General features: G+C 46.2%; 1 protein-coding gene across 16 annotated transcripts in view; it reads right to left on the reverse strand.

Annotated features, from left to right (window-relative positions):
* The window catches only part of raraa (retinoic acid receptor, alpha a), a 656,519-nt gene that overhangs the window by 98,998 nt on the left and 540,529 nt on the right, over positions 1 to 16,992 (reverse strand). For all 16 annotated transcript variants that reach the window (XM_038778941.1, XM_038778943.1, XM_038778942.1 and 13 more), the window contains one exon: positions 11,943 to 12,091. In XM_038778941.1, the coding sequence (XP_038634869.1) occupies positions 11,943 to 12,091 (149 nt within the window). The remainder of the gene's footprint in view (positions 1 to 11,942; positions 12,092 to 16,992) is intronic.

Raw genomic sequence — 16,992 nt, forward strand, 5'->3', positions numbered from 1 at the left:
ATAATTGGTGAAACTGTTAAAAATGAGGATTAGCCCTGCTGCCTCACGGTGCCGAAGTCCCAGGTTTGATCCCGGCTCTGGGTCACTGTCCGTGTGGAGTTTGCACATTCTCCCCGTGTTTGCGTGGGTTTCGCCCCCACAACCCAAAGATGTGCAAGGTAGGTGGATTGGCCACACTAAATTGTCCCTTAATTGGAAAAAAATGAATTGGGTACTCTAAATTTATGAAAAAAAGTGAGGATTCGTCATTCAAAGAACAATTTTGCAATTAAACAAAAAAATCTACTGAAACTATGTAGATTTGTGAAACAATGTAAGATATTGTAGGAACACAATATAAGATACTGTAAGAACATAGAGATTAGCCATAACCTCAAGGACAGGTTGAGGAAAAACACTTAGGGTAACAAATTACATTTTCCTTAATTGGCAATAACTGATGTTACCACTAAGGTATAAAAAGGAGGATGACTTTGGAATTGTGAGTCTACAGGAAGAGGTTGGATGCACGTGCGGTTTTATATTTTCTTATGTGTTTGCTGTTTTGAAATCGGAGTCCCTCAGCTTTCGAGTTTAAATTGAATTAGATGCAAAGCGACTTGAAATTACAGACTGATCAAATTCCTAAATTATGAATATGGGTTATCTGTGGCTGACCACCATAAACTAATAAAAAACAGTGTCTCGTTTGAGGCATAGGACTGTTACCAAACAATTGGAACCTCTGTTTTATAACAGGGAATCAATACGTTAAGCTTTATTAGGCTACATAAGTAGTGAATTGTTATGTATGAATAAAGTGACTGGAGTTCTTATGTTGGAGAATTTGAGTGCAGTTTACATCTGATAAAGCCTAGTTAAATGCAAGGCATGAATGAAGTTCACCTTAGGGTGAAATTCTTAGGAGATTCAAGATCGTCCTCCTTTATCTCATTCATTTTGGTCTATTTTTAAGGAAATTAGAACAGTTAACAATTAATCCACATTGAACTAAGTTTCGCAGTGTACCTTAAAGAGTGTCTTGTGACTGATGAAAAAAGACTCGAATCTGGTGAAGTCCTGGAAGATCTTCAGCCATCCAAGACACAGACATTTCCTGATTGTTCTGTATTGACCGAACCCACGTCAGATTTACCTGCTCACAGCAGATCGAGTTAAATAAGGCGTTTTGAATACCTTTCAACTACAAGAGGATGATGGATTTTACAAAAAATGGAGATTAATATGAATCAAACGAAGGTATGGCCTTGTGTACAGATGGTGCATAAGTAGGAAACACTTTTTGTTTTCTTTTAAGTGTGATGAGCTAAAATTCTGTCTCCCGTAATAGAATTGGGTTTCACAGAAATAAAGGAAGTTAACTCTTTCTGCATGTTTTAACTTTCCTGCAAGTTCTTTATAACTGTACAGTCAGCTTATGATATTGTCGATCATGGTAGAAATGGTAACGGCTGGGGAAAGGATTTCTGCCTATGTTGATAATGTTGAGAACTAGAAATCAAAGTGGAGCAGGCATGACTGACTTCAGGCTGGAATTTATTTTGATAGAATTCATGTGCTTGGCTTGGGCAAATCATGCATTAATTCTGTGATAATATTTGTGCAACTTTTATTTGAAGTTAAATTGATGCTTGTGGATAGCACAATTGCTTCACAGCTCCAGGGTCCCAGGTTCGATTCCAGCATGGGTCACTGTCTGTGTGGAGTCTGAACATCCTCCCCGTGTGTGCGTGGGTTTCCTCCGGGTGCTCCGGTTTCCTCCCACAGTCCAAAGATGTGCAGGTTAGGTGGATTGGCCATGCTAAATTGCCCTTAGTGTCCAAAATTGCCCTTAGTGTTGGCTGGGGTTACTGGGTTATGGGGATAGGGTGGAGGTATTGACCTTGAGTAAGGTGCTCTTTCAAAGAGCCGGTGCAGAGTCGATGGGCCGAATGGCCTCCTTCTGCACTGCAAATTCTATGATATCTATGATACACCCAGGAGATATTTTACACCACCATTAACCACACAAGGAGTTAAAACAGAGTGGAAAGGAAGGTTTGGAGCTCAGCTACAGGATGTCTTGTTTTAAATCAAGTCACATTCCATTAATGTATCACTTACTTAAATTTGCACACTGGGGGCGGGATTCTCCCGAATCCCCGCGATGGCCTGATGCCGGCGTAAAAAACGGCGTGACCCACTCCGGCGTCAGGCCGACCGGAAGTTGCGGAATCCTCCGCACTTCCGGGGGCTAGGCCAGCACCGGAGGGGTTGGCACCCTGCCAGCCGGCACCAAAGGGCCGGCGCAAGTTAGTTTCAAGCGCAGAACCGCCGGCGTGGTTCCGTGCATGTGTAGGCCGGCCAACGTATTCTAGCCCATGCGCAGGGGGATGTCTTCTCCGCGCCGGCCATGGCGGACCCCTACAGGGGCCAGCGCGGAAGGAAGGAGTCCCCCCCCCCCCCACAGCACAGGCCTGCCCGCTGATCAGTGGGCCCTCATCGTGGGCCACCGTGGGGGACCCCTCGGCGTCGGATCCATCCGCGCCCCACCGAGGACCGCACCAGCCGGCCTATCAGCCAGTTCCCGCCGCGTGGGACCATGTCCAATTCACGCCGGCGGGACTGGCCAGAAACCGATGGCCGCTCGGCCTATCGAATTGCCGGGGGGACCGCTGCTAACGGACCCCGGCCGGCATGGCGTGATCTCCGTCCCCGCCCGAAAACCTGAGCCGGAGAATACGGCAGCCGGCGTCGGAGCGGGATTCACGCCGCCCCCCGCGGATTCTCTGGACCGGCGGGGGGTCGAAGAATCCCGCCCTGGACGTTTGAAGCTTTTGGGGTGGCTGACTTTACCATCCATCTTTCCTAAAGTTTTCAAAAATTCCACAGTTAAGAAATAATTTATTCCTTATTTCTAGTCTCCCAATTGTTAAGAGATTTGCTTGAATATTTATTGATCTCATAGCTCCGAGGTCCCAGGTTTGATCCCGGCTCTGGGTCACTGTCCTTGTGGAGTTTGCACATTCTCCCCGTGTCTGCGTGGGTTTCGCCCCCACAACCCAAAGATGTGCAGGGTAGGCGGATTGGCTACACTAAATTGCCCCTTAATTGGAAAAAATTAATTGGGTAATCTAAATTTATATTTAAAAAAATATTTATTGATCAATATTTTGCTAAATTGCAGTGCCGAATAAAATTAGGCTATTGTAAGAGATTTTCTTTAAGTGTTTTCACTTAATTTGAGCGAAGATTGAATAACTACACTCCCTGTGGCGGCAGAAGGAAATCAGAAAATTGTCAACTGTATATTTTGCAGATTAACCCATTCAAGGGCTTTTCAGAAGAGCCACAATTGATTTTCTACCCTTTATTGCAGCCTTTAATAGTTTTCCTGACCAGGTTCAGGAAAAAGGGTAAACGTATCACAAAGAAACATAAATCACCTAGGAATAACACCAAAGCATATTCAATCAGCAATCAATATACAATCCAGAGAAAGTTAGACATGCGTCCTAGCAATAGTTTGCTGCTTCATCTTGTGATGGCTGCGTCTATGCCGATATTGAAGGAGCACGTAGTTTGTAACCGGGTCAGTACCTTAAAACATTGGGACCATCACTGGGTGTTAATCATAGACATCTGGATACTTGTCAATCTTTCGATAAGGCTGCCTGAATGGCTTCTATTTGAGATCATGTGTTGCATGATCTTGGCGTTTGTTAATGTAATATGTTGTTCATGAGGCAAATAGTATGCTGAATGGATAATGAAAATATACTTTTTAAAAATAAATTTAGAGTACCCAATTCATTTTTCCCAATTAAGGGTCAATTTACCTTGGCCAATCTACCTAGCCTGTACATCTTTGGGCTGTGGGGGCCGAAACCCACGCAAACACGGGGAGAATGTGCAAACTCCACACGGTGGTGGCAGAGCCGGGATCGAACCTGGGACCTCGGCGCCGTGAGGCAGCAGGGCTAACCCACTGCGCCACCGTGCTGCCTTAATGAAAATGTACTGAGGAGCATGTCTCAGACATGCTCGTGTTGACATACTGGTAACACTAATATATGAAAACGTTAATGTGGCTCAGGAGACTGACAGCAGATGGAGTTTAATGCTTGTGATGGCTGTAGTCAATGATAATTGAATGTAATCTCCCCGTTTGCACCATTCTTGGTATGGGGACAACCAGTGTGTCTTACGCGCGATATCTTGATGTCCATGATCTAAGTACGTACAGGAATATGTTACAGTCTAAAGTGATCTTTGTTTGCATAATATGCTTTTGTAAAGGCCACCCATTCGCAGAATTTGAAAGGAAGCAAACTTTGGCTGGAGCAAATACTGAACACATGGTTTTTTTTTAAACAATGAAACATTACTTGGTGTTCTACAATGCTTTTGATCTCATCTGATTCAGATTATAAAATGGCCAAAGGCTGCTGTACCAAACACTTTTTTTTCCAAAACTCAGAAACGATCACTTCGCCTCCAACAGTTATTTGGACATAGACACAGGGGATAGTAATGAGGACAGATGTCTTGAAGAAAACTTGCGGACGGGCCAACTCAGAGATTTCCCAACCCCTATTACTGTACATGCAGCAGCAGCAACGCTAGTGAACAGGAAGAGAATGTTTGGCCAATTGGCAAATTGGTAACAAAAGAGTCAAAGAAGATTACCATTGGATGAATGAATGCCAAAGTTAGAAGCAATTTGTTTTGCAGAGGAATTTAAAAATATGAAATGCTTTAGTTGAAAAGCTCTTCAGGTGGTGTTAGGAAGTCACTTAAAATGGAATTGGAGAAACATTTGGAAAGGAAGACTTGTCGGAATGTAAGAAAAATTGGATTAGAGTAGATGGATGAGCCACCCGGGGGAGACCTTGAGATGCAGGAATTTCCAGATGGGTTGGGGTACCCGAGGTTAGGGGAGGGGGACAGGGCTACATTAGAGGGAACGATAGTGGAGCAGGAGATACAGGATGCGATTGGGAAGATGCAGTCGGGAAAGGTGGCAGGGCCGGACGGGTTTTCGGTGGAATATTATAAAATATTCAAGGATAAATTGGCACCCCTGATGGTGGGGATGTTTGAAGAGGCGATAGGGAAGGGGGCGCTGCCACAAACCTTGGGGCAGGCATCGATTTCACTGTTGTTAAAAAAAGATACGGATCCGACGGAGTGTGGGTCGTATAGGCCCATTTCACTTCTGAATGTGGATGCAAAAGTATTGGCAAAGATACTGGCGGGTAGGCTGGAGGACTGCCTCCCGAAGGTGATAGGTGAGGATCAGACGGGGTTTGTTGAGAGGGAGGCAGCTATTTTCGAACATTAGGAGGGTTTTGAACGTCGTTATGGCACCGGCAGAAGGGAAGGAATCAGAGATGGTTGTGGCATTGGATGCCGAGAAAGCGTTTGACCGAGTAGAATGGCAGTTCTGGAGCGGTTTGGGATTGGACCAAGATTTGTGAACTGGGTAAAGCTATTATATAAGGAGCTGAAGGCGAGTGTCCTCACAAATAACATCAGCTCGAGATACATTTCTCTCCACTGTGGGACAAGGCAGGGATGTCCTATGTCCCCCCTGTTGTTTGCACTTGCGATTGAGCCGTTGGCCATCGCATTAAGAAGTTCGGGAGCATGGAAAGGAATAGTGCAGGGAGGGGGGGAGAAATAGAGCGTAGGGTGTCCTTATATGCCGATGACTTGCTGCTGTATGTGTCGGAACCGAGTGCATCGATAGAAGGAATATTGGAGCTAATGCGAGTATTTGGATCTTTCTCGTGGTACAAGCTGAACATGGACAAGAATGAGTATTTTGTGGTGTCTCGGCCGGGGGTGGGGGAGCTGCCATTCCGTAGGGCTGGGACTCACTTTAGGTATCTGGGGGTGAAGGTTGCCCGGGAGTGGGGGAGGCTTTGCAGGTACACCATCACTAGTTTGGTGGGGAGAGTGAAAGCCGATCTGGCGAGGTGGGATGGTCTCCCCCTGTCACTGGCGGATCGGGTACAGGCGGCTAAAATGAATGTGTTGCTGCGATTTCTGTTTATTTTTCAATGCCTACTGATTTTCCTGCCAAAGGCCTTTTTCAGGGAGACTGAGCGAAGGATTACCTCGTTCATATGGGGAGGGAAGGTGGCCAGAGTGAGGAAGGTGCTGCAGGGGGTTTGGGTCTCCCGAACCTGATGTACTACTGGGCGGCGAATGTGGAGAAGGTGCGGAGCTGGGTCAGAGGGGTTGATTCCCGCTGGGTCAGAATGTAGGAGAGTTTGTGCAGGGGGTCGGGACTGACAGCACTAGCAACAGCTGAAGGTAGTATACAGAGCTCACCTCACGTAGGCGAGGATGAGCCGATTCTTTGAAGGAGTAGAAGATGTTGCCGGGGGAGGGGGGGCTAATCACATTCATATGATTTAGTCTTGTCCAAAGCTAGAGGAATACTGGAAGGAGGTTTTTAGGGTAATTTCCAAGGTGCTGCACATGAAACTGGACCCGGGTCCCCGGGAGGCCATATTTGGGGTGTCGGACCAGCCAGGGTTGGAAACGGGTGCGGAGACAGATGTTGTAGCCTTCGCCTCATTGATCGCCTGAAGGCGGATCCTGATGGGATGGAGAGCAGCCTCTCCACCCTGTGCCCTGGCGTGGCGGGGGGACCTGTTGGAATACTTGACCCTTGAAAAGGTTAAGTTTAAACTGAGGGGAAGGACGGAGGGGTTCTACAATTCATGGGCATTTTTCATTAAGCACTTTCAAGAACTGGATAACATCGAACATTAGTTGGGGCGGAGGGGGGGAATTAAGGGTGACTATGGGTAATCCCGGATTCCTTTTTGTCATTTGTTTATGTAGACATGCAGGCTGATGTTTGGGGGTTGGTGGGAGGATGGGATCATTGTTATTGTTATGGGGATTGACATATCTGTTGCTGATTATTGTTTATTGTTGGTGGGTGTAAATTCGGGAGAAAATGTGAAAAAGGAGAATAAAAATATTTTAAAAAAAAGAGTAGATTGATGAATTTGAAGAACTAACAACAATACGGGTACGAGGGCTAAAAATACCTTCTTCATGCTGGAGTTTCTATGATTTTTCTGCATTGTGATATTTTAAGTCTTACTCTCAAGAAAGGGAATAGTATAATAGAATTTACAGTGCAGAAGGAAGCCATTCGGACATCGAGTCTGCACCAGCCCTTGGAAAAAGGACCCGACTTAAGCCCACAACCTGCTCCCTATCCACCTAATCATTTTGGACACTAAGGGCAATTTAGCGCGGCCAATCCACCTAACCTGCACATCTGTGGACTGTGGGAGGAAACTGGAGCACCCGGTGGAAACCCACACAGACACGGGGAGAACGTACAGACTCCGCACAGACAGTCACCCAGCGGGGAATCGAACCTGGGATCTTGGAACGGTGAAGCAACAATGCTAACCACTGTGCTACCGTGTTTAGATGTGTAAGGCAAATGTGCCAAACTATGGGAAAGGTCAGCAGACAGTACAAAAAAAAACTCAAGAGTTGGAAACATAAGAAAAATGGTCATTTCCATGGAGTCAGAAGTTGAAGAGACTTAAAAAAAAAACGTCATAGGGGTCTGGAAGATACCGGCACCATGTATTTGTCAAAGCTTCAGTTAATGCGGTCACAGCAATGTGTGAGTGGATTCATCTTGCATCTGGTTTCTATTTAGTCACCCTCCTGGCGCCCTAGCTGAGGATTCTGCATCTGCAGGTAATAGCAGATCTCCATCCTACTACTGCCGTGCACTTTGGGAACATTAGGCGCACATCATCTACGAAATAAGTGTTCTCAAAAAGAGAATGGACGGCTTAAAGTCACTGTTTAGGTTTCATTGTGAAGAATATGCACAAAGGCAAGGTGCCCAAATTCTCTGGCACCCGAGGAGCTGTATCTGATGAAGGTCAGTGGGTTGAGGATTCGTGGACAAACTGAGGAAGGAAAATGATTGTGATCTACAGCAGGGTGATTGGATGGTGGAAAATTGCAACGTTGTAATTGGACAATAGCAGAGGGTAATGGAAATAACTTTTCCCTGTTACTCAGAACTTTAAACAAATCAAGATTTATTGCATGGGGCTAATTAAGTATAAATGATCACTGAACAGTTGAGAAAATCTCACTTACATCAAATGTTAGATTTTTGAAAAGATGATCAAGAGTGAGCCGTAGATACAGTGAGAACAGGGAGAATGGATGAGCATCAGAATTTTGGAGGAGTTCAAGTAGTGGCAGATGATAGGCAACATTACAGAATTGGCAGTGGGCAAGCATTCCTTGTGATCGGTGAGGACATAGCATCAGAAGCTGAGCTCAGCTCAGAGTCAAATAAAATGCAGCAGTTGCGGACAAACCATCCGATTCAGCCTGAGACAGTGACCACGCCGGGGGGGGGGGGGGGGGGGGGGGGGAGGGGGGGGGGGAGACACGACGACAGAATCAGTGGCTCAGGAACCAGAGTTTGTAATGGGTGGGAAGACATTGACTTCATGTTTGCCAATGTCAGATATTGGACAAGCAGCCTGGCAACCCAGAGGCAGCAGAGGTGTTATAAGTGGTGGGGAGGTCACGTTGGGAATCGTCAGTGAGCACGTGGAACCCGGTGTATTTTTGGATTCGGCCACTGATGATCAGTGTACATGAGACCAGGATCGATCCTTGTGGGACTCCACTAGGTCCCTGGATAGTGATCAGGGGTGAAAACTCTGGCTGATTCTTCTCTCTCAAATGCAGGGGATCTGAAGCCAGATTAAGTAACCTACAAGCAACCCAGCAGAGGCCAACCCAAGTTAATTAGCTGATCAGAGCGAGGATCTTCATTAAACTATTGAAGGAACTCGAACCTGCCAAGTCGACCGCAAAGTGATAAATTTAAAAAAAACTCCCATTCTATTCTTAATACTGGCAATTTGGCATAAACTACACTATAAAGCAATTAAGAGCAGAAAGTTTACAGTTAACACTTGAATGTACAAGCCAACAATACTTTCAATTATTAAAAGCAGAAACCTGTTCCACAGACATCAGAATCTAACATGACTTTTATTCCAAAGCATTTTGGCAGAGTTGTCGGAGAACTGTGCCAGAGGAGAAACTCAGATAAATTAGACTACAAAACCATGCCCAGTTACTTAGGAAACTACAAATAACTTCCTAACATTCTTGTTACTTAAACCTCCTACAGTCACACTTCTCCCCCACTTCAATCTAAAGTAATTGCATCACTTGGCACCATTCAACTCAAAGATTCAAAGCTTCATCAACAATGTACCGAGTGCAATGCTTACATGAAGGTTTTGCTCCTGCACTTGAACCACAGTGTTGTTGAGGTGTTTGCCAAGAACTAACACTGTTTGTAAATCCGCCAATGGCGGCTCAAAGCGGATTCTGCCCCAAAGGAAATCGCTGAAAGACTCCATAAACCAAAGGAATGTCTCCCTTTCAACTCCATAAATGAGACATGAGATTAAGTACTTGGAAAGAATCTTAATTTTTACTCTTCTTTCATTCAACAAACCACGTTGCTGCTTTTGTAGAAATCCACCTCACAGTTATTATTATGGCCAAATAAAAAGGGATTTCGTTTCTACGTCTCTAGCTGAAGGGATTTATTTTATTTTCATCGTTCACCTTGCGTGTGACAGGGGCTTGGTTACATTAATCCTTTGTCTCAAAGGGAAGGGGAGCAAAAAGCATGGTGAATGGGTCTGAAAGATCACTTCTTGAAAGACAAACATACTTTCTGTCAAATGCTACGACACAGAATAAATGAAAGAACTTGGATTATATTGTGCCTGCCCCATTAATCCTAAATCACTACAGGTACAATTAATAGCTCAGTTACTGTTGCTATGGAGATAAATATGGCAATCATTTTGCACACAGCAAGATCCCAGAAATGATCAGCTGACTTATTTTTGGCTGAGGAAAGAATGTTGGCCAGAATAACGCTCTGGCTGTCTTTGGATGGCGCCATCTAATCTGGAATGCCCGCATGAACAGTCAGACAAGGTATAGTTTAACACCTCATCCTAAGGATGGCGTCTCCAACAGTGTTGCTGTTCCTTATTACTGCACTGGAGTGTCAGCATATGGTGTCAGCCCAATTCGCAAGCTTAATTTGAAACCACCACCTTCGAGGAGTGTAAGCTGCAGGTTTAACTAGGGAAAAATAACATATAGATCATTCTTATACCAGCCATGTGGTGATGGTGATCACCTTAGTGTAAGGGTTAAGTGCCATTTCCATTGTAAATCTCTTACAATAGCATCTGCAAACATTTACAAGTAGCAGTCTCATAATTACTTTGCACACACTAACCAAATGTTCTTGTGTAATACTGACAAGATGGATGAGTTCCTATTGGCCAAATTTAAAAAGCAAAGGCAGGTGGTCACTGAAGACTTGGTGAGAGTGGCAGAACCAATTAGGGCTGTCCTGGAGAGGGTGAAAGGCAGTTGACCAGTTGCATTGGGTACGGGTGGGGGGCGTTCTGTGAACATGGGAAGGCCAGTAGGTTGTTGGCACACCAGTTGAGACGGCAGGCAGCTTCAAGGGAGTTTGGGCAAATAAAGGACCCCGGGGGCAGGGTGGTCTCTGGCCCAAGTACGGTAAATGGGGTGTTTGAGGCCTTTTACTGGGCTGTACAGCTCGGAGCCAAGTACAAACAGTTCTTGGACGGCTTGGATTTCCCAGTAGTGGAGAAGGGAAAAGCATAAGGGTCGGAGGCCCAACTTGGGTTGCAGGAAGTGCTGAGGTGCACTGGTTCAATGCAGTCTGGGAAGGCTTCAGGCCCAGATGGATTCCCAGTGGAATTTTAGAAAAAGTCTGCAATGGAGCTGGGGTCTCATTTAATGGAAATATTCAATGATCCGTTAGCCCAGGTGGAGCTTCCGCCCACGTTGGCACAAGCTTCGATTTCGCTAATTTTGAAAAAAGATAAGGATCCCAAAGAGTATGGGTCTTATCGGCCTATATCAATATTAAATGCTGATGCGAAATTGCTGGCTAAGGTGTTGGCAACACGTTTGGAGGATTGTTTGCCGGGGGTAATAGCCGATTACCAGACGTGGTTTGTGAAGGGGCGACAATTGTCGGCCAATATATGGAGGTTATTGTATGTAGCGACGACGCCCCCGACTGGTCAGGAAACAGAGGTAATAATTTCCATGGGCACGGAGAAAGCGTCCTACTGGGTTGAATGCGAGTATTTTTGAGGTAGTGGGTTGGTTTGGGTTTGGACCAGGGTTCATTGCCTGCATTAGGGCCCCCTCAGCTAGAGTCCGCACTGCCACAACAAGTTCGGGGTAGTTCCGTTTACACAGGGGTACAAGGCAAGGATGTCCACTCTCCCCGTTACATTTTGCATTGGCGATTGAGCCGCTGGCGATTGCGCTAAGGGCATTGGCAAGGAGGAGGGGAATAGAGAGGAGGGGTTTGAAACACTGAGTGTCCCTATATGAGGACGACTTGTTGTTATATGTAATGGATCTTATCTCCAGTCTGAGTAGGATTATGGCGATGGTGAGTAAATTTGACTTTTTTCAGGGTACAGACTAAACGTGGGAAAGAGTGAGGTGTTCCCAATGCGTTTCCAGGGACAGGGCAGGGGCCTGGACAAGTTGCCGTTTTGGCTGTTCAGTGAACCTTCTTTGGACTGCCTCCAATGCCAGTATATCGTTCCTTAGATAAGGGGATCAAAACTGTTCACAGGTCAACTCTCCTCATTCCCATGATGACAGGGAACCACCATTCTGTGAGGCTCAGGTGCTCCCATTGATTCACCAGCACCCTTTCTGACTGGTGCCCTGGGAGGTACTGGCAGTGGTTGGAAAAATAAACAGTGAAAAACAGCAATCGGGGGAGGTATTATTGCGCCACCCTCCTGACTCTGGCAGAGCAAAGTGAAAATACCTCAGGTCTTATCTCGTACCTTGCATCCTTCGCAAGCGCTGACTCCATAGTGGTAGCCTGATGACTTGTCTTGGCAGACGAAACAGGGTTTGTATACACGTGGAGGAGGGGGTGGGGAAGGTGGACTGGGCACAATCTCCTCTGAGCTAGTACTCTGTGTTTCAATGGCTGAAATACAAAATAAAAGAAAACAGTCTGAATTTAAATCTAAAAGGAGGAATTCAACAACATTTTACTTTTTCACTGCACTCAGTTCACACGAACTATAACAATTATAGGCTGAAGGAACTGGAGACAGTCAGGAGGCATACTGAGGTGTGTTTTTGGCAAGTATTATACAGCAAGTAGAAGCTGACCACTGGACATTGAATTGTCATCCAGTAAATCCGACTCGCTATAGAGAATTACATTCAAAGAGAGAGTGGGTTGGGGAATGCGGATTACAGTTTCTCCAATCCTCATCTGATTTCCATCATGAAAACATCAACAAATGTACAGAAACACAACATGAACTGCTGTAAGTCGGCCATCATGTTTTCATGACTTTCACAGCCGAACTATATTTAGTACATTTTTTTTACAATTTTACTATGCTTTGTACAACAGAATAAAATTATTACACTTGCCATTTATTTTCAATATTCTGTAATTTTTAAAAGAGTTATCATTGGATGATTTAGGTGCTATTTCTACTAAAGGCACAATCCTCTGCTAGATCTTTCCTGGCTTCTTCTATTGGTTTAACTTCAGATTCTATTGTTCTATTCATTTTTAATTGCTAACAATTAGTAATATATTATAATTGAAATTCAGCCAGATAACTCCAGCACCTGTCAATCTATTCACTGGTTTACCTATGCTTCCTAACTCTCCCCCTCCTCGGCCATTCTCCTCTGAAGGCTCCCATCCGTCAGCCCAAGGGGGCACAGACTTGAATGCTGATGGTGCACAACTGGTTCAGGCATTCGTTACCAGATCTGGGTGGACCAAATCAAGCGCCATCAGCCCCGGATCTCCTGTGACAAAATAATGCTCACAACTCCAGCATCATTCAGGATTGCTTTTGCTCTCCACTATGTAACAGTCTCCTTAATTCCCTCTCCCGTCCACCAACAAGAGCAAGAAGCTCAAGAATTGTTTTGGCACCATAAATAAGGCCATCCCATTCAGTTGCCAAGCCAAGCCCCCCTGGAACTTTTTGCCCTGCCCTATACCTTTCTCTAGTTTCTCTCCTATTTTCCATCATGCCACACCATACCCTACTCTTGACCATAGCACCCATCCCCCGCTCTGAATGAAGCAAGGGTGGAAACAATGGAGGGCTCGGGCATCTTTTAATCCTCCTTACATTTGGAATTGGTGCTAGAGAACCAGAATTGCATCTTCGTTCGGGAAACAGGAAGAGGGATAAACCTGGGGAACTACCAACTTACATTGGCTCCCTGTCCACTAATAGCTGAAATTCTAAATTCACATTCCACTCATCAAATCTCTCCATGGCTTTGTTACACCTCCTTTCTGAAACTTCAGCCATCTTTACAGCCTACCAAGATAATCGACCAACTGGGAATACCCTTTATAATGGAATGTTTTCTTAAGTCTGGAGCCCAAGGGTCAAATGCTCAACGGTAACAAAGCAAGTATCCAGAACTTTGTACAAGTGGGGAGCCATCGCTTAGATTAATATCTCGAGGCCGGCATTTTCCAGTTATCAGTCAACATAACCACTTCAAAATCCCTGTCTCAATTCCTTGATTATAGTCTTTACAGCTGTTGGCAAGCTACAGAATCATGGCAAGATCTAGACATTCAGAATTACTGTGGGAGGGAAGGAAAAACTGTTATTACACATTTCCTTAAAACCTACTGACAATGGAGGAAGAAATGTTCGGGAAAGAAACACACACCGGCTGACATTCACCAAACTGAGTTGTGATTCTGTGGCTTTGAATCAGAGAACAAAATAAGTTTGAAATGCCGAGCGACTGAAGAGGAACACCAAGGGGAATAACTCGGGAAACAGTTTCTCTGTTTACCACTTCGAGTGAAATTGTGAGGCTGCACACAAAGATTCAAATCACGATTGTCACACCCCAGCCCGTGGAAGTACTCTCACCTCCAAGTTAGAGAGGCATGTTTTCGTGCCCATTCCAACAACTTGTGCACCTAATCTATACTGATACTCAGCACAACGCTGAGCTGTCGTAAGTACAGTCTTTCAGATGAGATGCGGCTGGGAATTTGCGCCTCCAATCCTCCCCCCCCCCCCCCCCCCCCCCCCCCCCCCCCGGGTTTTCCGATGATGAAGGCAGCTCGCCATTGGAATATTCTGGTATCGCCGAAGTCTACAGCGTTGTATACGGCTTTCCTGTCCAGGGAACCCGGCGAAGGTGGGACACCTTTTGAAGATCCACAGGAAGAGTTTTACTGGTGTCCTGGCCAACTTTATTCCGCAATAGCCCCTTTTTAATAAACTAAATTCCCCTTAATTGGCAAAAAAGGGATTGGGTACTCTGAATTTACATTTGAAAAATGTTTTAGTGTGGCCAATTCACCTGCCCTGCACATCTTTTTGCTTTTTGGGTTGTGACTCATGCAGTCACAGGGAGAATGTGCAAACGTCACAAGGACAGTTACCCAGTCCTCAGCACCGTGAGGCAGCAGTGCTAGCCACTGCGCTATCGTGCCGCCCAATAGCCCCTTTAACACATTTATTTATCTCACTGCTGTTGGTGGGACCTCAGTCTGTGAAAACTGGCTTCCGTGTATCCCGATATTAAAAACACAAATCACACTTCAGAAGTGCTTTACTGCAAGGAAGCACTTATGGACACCTGGGCCGGGATTCTCCCCTATCCGGCGGGGCGGGGGGGTCCCGGCGTGTTGGAGTGGCGTGAACCACTCCGGCGTCGGGCCACCCCAAAGGTGCAGAGGTGCGCACCTTTAGGAACCAAGCCCTCAGGGGCTAGGCCCACGCCGGAGTGGTCCCCGCTCCACCGGCTGCCGTGAACGGCCTTTGGCGCCACGCCCGCCGGGGCCGAAAAGACTTTGCTGGCCGGCGTAAGCCTGCGCATGCGCTGGAGCGTCTACGGGTGGGACTGTGCCCCGGGGGCACTTCTTCCTTCCGTGCCGGCCCCTGTAGGGCTCCACCATGGCTGGCGCGGAGAAGAGAACCCCCCCTGCGCATGTGGCAAAACACGGCGGCGGTTCCATGCATGCGCGAACTCGCGCAGTCCCTCCGGCGCGAACCCCTCCAGCGTCCACCTCACCCCGAGCAAGTGGAGAATTCCTCACTTTCGGGGGCCGTTGACGGCGGAGTGGTTCGTGCCGGTTTTCACGCTGGCGTCGGGTCATTTCAGCGTAAAGCGGAGAATCCCGCTGAAAGCCTTTCTTTCTCTATGTGGAAGGGGGGAGCATCAACCTCTGCTAGATACTATAACCGTGAGCACCAAAGAGGCAGATTGTGACCATCACTGACACAGATGAAATTTCAGCAGTTTGTTGTTCACAACTTTCACCTGTTCTGTTTGAATCTGGGTTCCCCAATATTACACAGAACTGTGAAGAAAACCAGCTGTCATCTGCAATGAACTAATTTGAAAATTCTAAACAAATTGGCTCACACACCAAGCATCAGATTAAATTTCAATGAATTTCAATGCACTGAAGATTAAGAACAAAAAAACAGAGGAGCAGGATTGGACGAAAAGCTGATCTCCAGCTTCAGTCCCATTTCCCCTATCCCATATCCTTCTATTCGGAGAAACCAAAAATTTGATTCGCTCAGCTTTAAATTTATTGAATAATGGAGCATCCATAACCCTTTGGGATAGAGTATTCCAGAGATTCACAACACCACGAGTGAAGACATTTCTCCTCCACTTGGCCCTAAACAATTGACCCCTTATTCCAAGACTCTGCCCCCATGTTCTGAATATCTGCAGCCAGGGGAACAACCTCTGCATCCGTTCTGTCCATCCCTTTCAGAATCTTGTACGTTTCAACAAGATCGTCAATTCTTCAAAACTGTAGGGAATATAGACATGAATTAGTCTGCCATTCATCGTGAGACAAACTCCTTACCCCAGGGACCAGGTTGAAACATATCCTGTCATGGCTTGAAACTACTTTTCTTTCAGTAATTGGTTATTCTGAATGTCTCTATTTCAACTGTACTTGCTCTGGGTAAGCTGTTATGTTGCCTCGAAGTCTAATTTTCTTCTCTGAGCCTAGTGGGGTGCATTCTCTGCAGGTGGGATTCTCTTGTCTTTTTTTTTTTAAAAAGAGTACCCAATTATTATTTTCCAATTAAGGGGCAATTCTGCATGATCCATCTACCTATCCTGAACATTTATGGGCAGCATGGTAGCAATGGGCAGCATGGTAGCATGGTGGTTAGCATAAATGCTTCACAGCTCCAGGGTCCCAGGTTCGATTCCCGGCTGGGTCACTGTCTGTGTGGAGTCTGCACGTCCTCCCCGTGTGTGCGTGGGTTTCCTCCGGGTGCTCCGGTTTCCTCCCACAGTCCAAAGATGTGCGGGTTAGGTGGATTGGCCATGCTAAATTGCCCGTAGTGTCCTAAAATGTAAGGTTAAGGGGGGATTGTTGGGTTACGGGTATAGGGTGGATACGTGGGTTTGAGTGGGGTGATCATTGCTCGGCACAACATCGAGGGCCGAAGGGCCTGTTCTGTGCTGTACTCTTCTAATCTAATCTTTTGGGTTGTGGTGGTCAGACCCACGCAAACACGGGGAGAATGCTCAAACTCCACACGGACAGTGACCTGGGCCGGAATCGAAGCCTGGTCTTCAGTGTCAGAGGCAGCAGTGCTAACCACTGTGCCGCCCATGGGATTCTCTCTTCTTCCGGCAACAACCCCACCCCCAGCGGGGTTGCTACAATGGAAAATCACAATGGCCAACGTTGGAAACGGAGACTCCCACTGCCAGCGACGGTGTGCCAAGAAACACGTGGCTGGGGGGCAGATAATTCACCCAGTGACTTCCAGCAGGCTACCATTTGAGAATGTAACAGACAACACGGGCCTTGTTTTCACCAAACATTTTCCA

Source organism: Scyliorhinus canicula, chromosome 19, assembly GCF_902713615.1.
Source record: "Scyliorhinus canicula chromosome 19, sScyCan1.1, whole genome shotgun sequence".
NCBI lineage: Eukaryota > Metazoa > Chordata > Chondrichthyes > Carcharhiniformes > Scyliorhinidae > Scyliorhinus > Scyliorhinus canicula.